This window comes from Rhinolophus ferrumequinum, chromosome 25 (assembly GCF_004115265.2).
Source record: "Rhinolophus ferrumequinum isolate MPI-CBG mRhiFer1 chromosome 25, mRhiFer1_v1.p, whole genome shotgun sequence".
NCBI lineage: Eukaryota > Metazoa > Chordata > Mammalia > Chiroptera > Rhinolophidae > Rhinolophus > Rhinolophus ferrumequinum.
Genome location: NC_046308.1, coordinates 22,608,566 through 22,616,581, shown reverse-complemented (window position 1 = coordinate 22,616,581; position 8,016 = coordinate 22,608,566). Strand labels below are relative to the sequence as shown.

General features: G+C 52.7%; 1 protein-coding gene across 1 annotated transcript; it reads left to right on the top strand.

The window, feature by feature from the left end:
• Positions 1–767: 767 nt before the first annotated feature.
• MIF (macrophage migration inhibitory factor) lies at positions 768–1,574 on the top strand. The gene is made up of 3 exons (XM_033097984.1): positions 768–988; positions 1,151–1,323; positions 1,406–1,574. Exons 1-3 carry the CDS (start codon positions 881–883, stop codon positions 1,470–1,472), a joined length of 348 nt encoding a protein of 115 aa, XP_032953875.1. The 5' UTR covers positions 768–880; the 3' UTR covers positions 1,473–1,574.
• The last annotated feature ends 6,442 nt before the right edge of the window (positions 1,575–8,016 follow it).

The following is an 8,016-nucleotide window of genomic DNA, read 5'->3' as shown; positions in this document are numbered from 1 at the left end:
ACTAGATGTCCACTGAGCTGACAGTTAGTGAAAAGACAAAGATGTCTGAGAGGGCATCCTAGAGGGCCTGACTAGGGTGGGGATTCCCTGAAGAGCTGAAGTTTCCAGACCTGCAGAGAAGTTGCCCAGGGCACCTCAAGTTGGGGGTAGGCTCTCAGGCTGTTGCTGCCTTTGGCCCATGGAGCTCTGTCTGGGCCTCACCTCCTACTCTCTGCCCCTCCCCTTGGAGCCTCCCAGCATGCTCTCTCACTCTGAAAGGGAGAGGGGAGTGGAGGGAACGGAGCTGGATGTTGACTCCCTTGTGGCATCTTTCTTCCCACCTACAGCAATCTCTCTCTCTCACATACATACATACACACAGGACTGTAGTTCTTGGGGACATGTTGCCCTGGGGACTCAGGACACACAAGAGCTCAGTGAGTGTGAGATGGAATGAGCTACGACCTCAGCTACTGGGCCAGCTCTGAGCCCCTGGAGGGTCAGGGACCATCTGTCCTATTGACTGCTGTAGTCCCAGCTCCAGGCACATACAGGTCACTGCGTAAATATCAGTAACTAAATGAAAGGACTGATAAAAAACGAGGGACAGGCAGATTTCAGACAGCCAAGTGGAGAAAGGCTTTGAGGGGTTGCGCGGGGCTATGGCTTTCGCTGGAGGACGGGCAGGCCCACCCTTCCGGAGTCCTGCCCGGCGCGACGTCACCAGTCGGGAGGGAGCCGCGGCCTCACGGGGGCGGGGCCTCCGCCGGCGGTTGCGTCATGGGAGGCGGGACCGCAGCTGCCCTGAAGTTGCGGCGGGCGTTGGTCACGTAGCTCAGGTTCTCCCGCTGCAGTCCCGCGCATTTCCGTTCCTGTGCCCTATTCCTGCCATCCCTCCATCATGCCGATGTTCGTGGTGAATACCAACGTGCCCCGCGCCTCCGTGCCGGACGGGCTCCTCTCCGAGCTCACCCAGCAGTTGGCGCAGGCCACTGGCAAGCCGGCCCAGGTTAGCCGGGAGGGAACAGGAAGAGGGGGTGCCCGTCGGCCGAGGTGGTCCCGAGCTGGGGCGAAGGGAGGCGACTCCGGGCGGGGAAGGGACGGGGGGCGCCCCGGGCCCGGCGAGGTCGCTCGGATCCTCTGACCGCGCCCTCTCTTCCTCTCCCCCCAGTACATCGCGGTGCACGTGGTCCCGGACCAGCTCATGGCCTTCGGTGGCTCCACTGAGCCTTGTGCACTCTGCAGCCTGCACAGCATCGGCAAGATCGGCGGCGCGCAAAACCGCACCTACAGCAAGCTGCTGTGCGGCCTGCTGGCCGAGCGCCTGCGCGTCAGCCCGGACAGGTGCGGTAGGGGGCGCCGGGGGGCAGGGGGCGCGCGGCCCGCGACCGCACGGCCAGCTCAGCTCGACTTCTGTCCCTCGCAGGATCTACATCAACTACTACGACATGAACGCGGCCAACGTGGGTTGGAACAGTTCCACCTTCGCCTGAGGGCTGCCCGGGACCCGCCTGCACCAGGCCCTGCCGCCTGCGGTATTTGCCCGCCGTGCTCCCACCTCCCGGTCGAGAGAAATAAACGGTTTGGAGAACGCGGCTGCCTCGGACTTCCTTGGCTTATGGAGGCATCTCTAGGGGGCGGGGACAGTGGAGAACCAAGGCTGGGAGAGGTGCCCCCTCAGAATCTGCTGCCCGGTGCTTTTTGCTCAGTCTTTCCCTCCTGCGCCCCCAGCAGAAGGCCCAGTCTTGGTTGGCATCCTGTCCTGGCCACAGACCCAGGAATGAAACTAAAATGGAAGCCTCCCACGGCAGGTTTATGACAGCTGGGAAGGAACCCAGAGTTGAGTCTCCCCCCAGAGTTGAGTCTCCCATCCGCAGGGGCAGGGCCACCACGTGGGCTAGGTCTGGCAGGGAAGGTGGGGGGAAGGGAGGGGTTGGGCTCCAAATCTGATTAGCCTGAGAGGTTGTAGGATCAGCTGGTCCTGGACCTTTCTCTCAGCCCCGTTTTCCCCTTCCATCTTCCAGTTGGGCAAAGGGTACCCTGAGGAGAGAGGCCCCCCCCCTTCGTCCCAGGTCATTCTGCTAGGCTGGTGCCCCAGTTTCTTGATCTGGAAAATCCCATTGTTTGGGCCTGGAGTCTTCTGGCTGAGGATCCCTCCAGTCAAGTGTGGGGGCTCCTTTGTGGGGATAGTAATAGGATGGTGGGCAATTTCAGTGCCAACACCTGGACCACAGGGTCCTTGGCTGCCCTGTTGCCCATCCTACTGGCTGGGAAGTGCTCCTTGCCCAGGCCAGTTGACTTGGGCTGGAATGCCTCGCCACCCGATGATGTGAGAGTCGTGATGTGCCCAGGCAAATGGCCAAGCAAGGGCCAGCCACTGGCATTGGGGATTCACCTGCTTGGAGCTGGCACTAGTCGGCTAGGGTCAGCACCTGTGTCGCCCAAAGTGAAGGACCAGATTGGCCCTTCCTGCACTGCCTGCTCTGTGGGAGAAGTCAAGTTTACTTCAGCGGCTTGCACAGAGGGGGCTCCTTGGGCTGTGTGAACACTGTTCCTTGGGGCTTGGTAAAGGTGGGGCCTCACCTCTGGACTCCTGGTAGCCCAGAGCTGTTGATAGCCCTTGTTCTTCTTCAGCTTCTATCTGGCCAAGGACGTCCTACTTGGAAGGTGATTTTTAAAATTCCATGGAGTTTAAGTGAATTTGAGTTTGGAAACTAGGGATAAGGGTTGCTTCCTGGGCCAAGCCTTTGAAGACTGTTACTGCCCTTTTGACGTTGGGAGTGACGAGCAGGCCTGCCTGAGCCACAGGCAGTGACTCCTAAGGAAGTGACTCCTTCCTTAGGATGGCTGCCAGTGGCCCTGCCCTTGTGCCTGTCAACTATGTGGTGTCACTGTGAATACCCAGGAGGCATGGGCAGAAAGCTCTGGGTGCACAGCCCAGGCTTGATTATGGCAACTTTAGAACAACCCCGGCCCAGGGCTGCTGAGCTCAGTTAGTTGGTGCTTTCCACATGGATCCACACCCTCCCTGCCTCTCTTCCATCACAGCATTCGTGGCTGTGATGTCTGTCCTCGGGGGCAGCCTACCTTTGCCAGCTTGCTCATCAAGATGCCTGAGGATTACTTCTTTTCAGTCCAGGTGCTGGGGGTGCTCTCCCCACTCAGCCTCAGTCATCTTACCGCTGGGCAGCAAGGGTTTATTTCCAGAAAAGCAGTGAGAAAGGAGAATCAGCTTGGGGGAGCCTGGAAGGATGTGACCTATCTTTGGTGGGGAGACACTCCACTTCCACAAAAGACTCTGAGGGGCTTGCTCCAGTTTACCTCAGGGTCATTCTGTCCTGGATGAAAGGCTGTGGAGGCCAACACCCATCTCTGTTGGGATGGGGAGCATGGCCCCAGCTGCAGCCAAAGGTCCCACTCATTTAAGCCTAGCTTTTGGATCTGAGCTGCCCCTCACGAATCTGGAAGTGTCAGGTTCAGTGGCCAGCTGGGACACCTGCAAGGTAATGGCTCCTTGGAAAGGAAAAAGGGACCTATATTCTTGGCTCTCCCCACCATGCTCCCAAGTCCCCTGGAGCTAATAGCCAGCCCTGCACCCCACCCTCGTTTCATATCCTCTCCCCACCCGAGTCACTCCCTCGTCAGCCCCATTTCCTCCAAAGCATGGGCTTCACTGCTCATCGAGCAGCCTGTCCCTCAAACTGCAGTGGCTCTAGGGCCCACAGGAGTGTGGTCAGCCTTCAGAATGGCAGCAAAAACTCATTTCCAAATAACACCGCAAACTGAGGTGTGGAACAGATAAAGTGTTACTCTAGTGGCATCATGCCATCTGCTGATGAAGGCCCTCACCTGCGGGACAACATGATTTTCCACACAGCCATTGTTTGCCAAGAGACAGCCAGTCCTGGCAGCCTCACGCCTTGCCTTTCTGGTCCTGTTCCTTCTGCATGGAATGCCTGTCCCCCATCTGCCCACTGTGAGCCCCACGCCATGCCCTTCTCGGGAGCCTTACCTGAGGCCACCAGGTGTAGGACGACACCAAGGCCCGTCTGCTTCGGCTCAGGTCCTGTGAGCTGGGGTTTTTCTTCTGTGTCCCCCAGCAACCTGTGGACATCGAGAGGCAGCTGCACCCGGCTCTGTGATCTTTGGGCAGCAGCCCCAGGGTCTCTTAGAGCTTGTCCATTCTGGTAATCCCAGCACTATACGCTCACCCATGGGCCTCCCACCTCCCCAGGCATGCCTTCATTGCAGAGACCCCACTGCTTCCTACTCCAGCCTCAGCTGAGACCTCTGCCTCAGGGCCCGCCTCCACCCACTCCCCAGAGTTTAATGTCCTCTTCCCTTGGGAGATCAGAGTCGACCTGCTCTACTCCCCCGCCAGGCTTCAGTTTCCCCCATCTGTGAAATGAAGGGATTCACCAGATGTCTTTCCTACATATTGCCTCAATCATGGAGCATGACAGGTCATCTCAGTCTCCGGCATAGATGGCAGGAAAGGAGTGAGCAAGTAGCATATGCCTGTACTAAGGTTTTGATAAATTGTGAAACCCCTTTTTTGGGCAATAAGGGAATGTGGGCAGGTATCTTCGAGGTCGGCTCCACCCAAAGCTGGGAGGTGCTGGAGGTGGGCACATGGCTCCTGCAGGAATGCACTGGAGCCTTCAGTGTGGACCCTGGCCCACACCAAGGGGTCCACCAGTCACAGGAGCTGGCAGGTCAGGACTTGGGGTTACCCTGCTGCCTCTAAAGCAGTAGATAAAAATAGTACCAGGCGACCCTCAGTTATCTGGGGGAGGTCAGCCAATCCCAGGGGTTTAGGAAATTTCCAGTGTTTTGGGGCTACCTATGTTTTCCTTGACTCCTTGCCCCACTGGGCAAGTAAGTGTTGGCCCCCAAAGCAATGTTTTTGTGAAGCCCTCTCCTGCGAGCCCAGCCCCACCCCTTCCCAGCTGAGTAGTTGCACAGCCAGGTCCCAGCCCTCTGGGCCTCCCAGTGAGAATTCCAGAACCAGGGTAGGGTTGGGGGTGTTAGGAAGCCTAATGCAAATCCACCAGCCACTTGCCCAGATTTCCCCTCCTGGCTAAGTGAGCATACCGTTCACTTCTGAAGCCCACATAAAAGAGACAAAAATTGTCAGTTTTCAGAAATTGGCTCTCCTCACTCCTGGAGCCTTGGCTGCCATTCGGGGACAATAGGGTCTGGATTCCATATTCTCGTGGGTCTAGCCCCCAAAACATCCAGACAGGGCTCTGAATCCAAAGGTCACAAATGAGAAGTCTCACCCCCATGTCCCCTGCGACCATGTTCCCCTGCGACCTGGTTTCTTGCACACGTAATTTTATTTTCATTTTAATAGGTAATATGTCTACATGGCTCGATTCAAAGCATTCTAAGGATCCCCTCCTGCTACCTCCCCTCCACAGGGTAACCCTCTCTCAAATCCCTCCAGAGGCATTTTATATATACACAAGCAACTGTGGATAACCTCACATCCCCACCCCCAATTTTTTCCCCTCACAAATGGTAGCATATTCTACACAAGTTTTGCATTTTGCTTTTTTTTTTTTTTACACTTAAAATTCTATCTCAGTACCTGAAGAGTCTCCAATATTCCCTTGCTGAGACAGGTCATGATTCCATTTAACCAGCCCCTATCATGAATGTTTATTCGGTCTTCAGCTCTTAGCTCTGCTATACTGAATTCCGCACATGAGTGAGTATATCTGTAGGATAGGTTCCTAGAAGTGGAATTGCTTGGTCAAAGGTGGTGGTGCTGTTTGAATGTGGCCAGATGTCCCTCCTAGAGGGAGGTCTATGGCACCACCCAGTTGGGCACGACAGGCCCTCCCAACCTGTTTTGGCTTTTGCCGTCTGATGGGGAAAATGCTTTTCTCTCAAGCCAAAAGATCATAATTTGCATTTCTCTTATTAGGAAGTTGATCATCTTTTCATTTGGTGACCAGTCATTTCTCCTGTTTCGGAAACTAAATCCTCAAGCCCATTTTCCCACTGGATTGTTTGTTTTAAAGCTCTTTATAAGAAAATTAAACCTTTGCCATGAGTTGCAAATATTTTTCCCAGTTTGTCATATGGCTTTTGACCGTGGGCAGGTTTTGGAGATACATTTATTAAACTCTTCTTCAGGATTTGTGTCATTCTTGGGCTTTCCCAACTCCACAATTATTAAACTATTTCCCATGGTTTCTTCCAGGACTTCTTGTTATTTTATTTTGACATTTACGTTTTTGCTCCATCTGGAATTCCCCCCATCAGGTCTGAAGTGTGGCTCCATCTTTTATTGTAGGTGCCACCCACCTGTCCCCTCATTATCTGTTAAATCCCTCCATCCTACCCCACTGCTGAAATGCCACTTTCATTCCATATTAAACCCCTTTTGTACTTGGTCTGAGGCAGGATAGCCTAGGAAATTGACAACCCTCTCCAGGGTACAAGGTGAGGTGCCTCAGTAGTTCTACAAGTAATAAGTGACTGTATTCGATACTTGCAGCTGGAGAAAAATAAGAACCTGTTTCATCCAGCAAAGCTACCGTGTTTCCCCGAAAATAAGACCTAGCCGGACCATCAGCTCTAATGCGTCTTTTGGAGCAAAAATTAATATAAGACCCGGTCTTATATTAATATATTATTAATATAATAATATAATATAATATAAATTATATTAATATAATTTATAATTAATATAAATTAATATAAGGCACCTACAATAAAAGATGGAGCCACACTTCAGACCTGATGGGGGGAATTCCAGATGGAGCAAAAACGTAAATGTCAAAATAAAATAACAAGAAGTCCTGGAAGAAACCATGGGAAATAGTTTAATAATTGTGGAGTTGGGAAAGCCCAAGAATTACACAAATCCTGAAGAAGAGTTTAATAAATGTATCTCCAAAGCCTGCCCACGGTCAAAAGCCATATGACAAACTGGGAAAAATATTTGCAACTCATGGCAAAGGTTTAATTTTCTTATATTAATTTTTGCTCCAAAAGACGCATTAGAGCTGATGGTCCGGCTAGGTCTTATTTTCGGGGAAACACTATAATACTTATGACCTTTATCTAATTTTAATGTCATTATAATGTCATTTGCATTGCGGTTACCACGACTCCCATCATGCGCCTGATGCCATGACAGATATGGAGGAACCATATAAGGAAGAAAATGCAGGAAGTAGAGGGTTCCTACCTAAGGGGGAGGACATGAATGAATCACATCAGTGGAACCTCTTCAATTCCCACCCTCCAGGGATAAAAACCCCCAATCGTGACTTCCTCTGAGAGTTCCCCGCACTTTCCTCTCAAGTGTGCACCTACTTTTATTTTCAATAAATCGCTTTCGCTTTCCCGCATCTGTCTCGCTCTTGAATTGTTTCTTGCGAAGAGACAAGAACCCAGTCACTCTTAGGCATCCTCTTGATTCTGTTCCCCTGGTGGGTCCACTGGATTTCATTGGTAACCGACAAGCGTGTTTTCAAACTGCCCCAGCACTGGGGGAAGCAGGGACCCTTTCCCCACACCGCTTTGGGGGCCTTACCTCTCAGGCCTCATCCTGGCTCCATCCCAGGTCCTCCCTCCTCCAGCTGCTCCCTACTGCCTTCAGTTTCCCCCCTGCCTGCCTCCCTCCCTACCTGCCAAATGTCAATCCGTCTGGTCTTGCTCTCCTGAAGTGACTTGCCCACTGTGTCCACCAGGCAGCGTGCAAGCACAGGGGCCTCAGATGTCTCGAGTGTCATGTGGGTGAGCAGTGAGACAGCAGTGAGAATGGAGCTGCAACAAATGCCACAGTTTTCAATTTGGCTTATGAATCAGGACCTCTTGGTGCTGTTACTAGGAATGATGTATTTTGGCTCTTTGTGTTCTTGAAGAAAGAATTACTCAAGAGACAGAGATTGTGTAGCATAGAACGGCAAGAAGTTTATTAGTAAAAGCAAGTACCCTCTGAGACGTGGAGCAGGCTGACCCAAGAGAGGGAAGCAGCCTCTTCTTACATTGTGTGAGAGTTTTTATCTCTATTGGTAG

What these genes read in the sequence shown, in the direction of transcription:
- MIF (XM_033097984.1), top strand. Translation starts at nt 881, where the DNA reads ATGCCGATGTTCGTGGTGAATACCAACGTGCCCCGCGCCTCCGTGCCG. An exon ending in CCACTGGCAAGCCGGCCCAG is followed by an intron (nt 989 to 1,150) that starts GTTAGCCGGGAG and finishes CTCTCCCCCCAG; the next exon opens with TACATCGCGGTGCACGTGGT. An exon ending in CTGCGCGTCAGCCCGGACAG is followed by an intron (nt 1,324 to 1,405) that starts GTGCGGTAGGGG and finishes TGTCCCTCGCAG; the next exon opens with GATCTACATCAACTACTACG.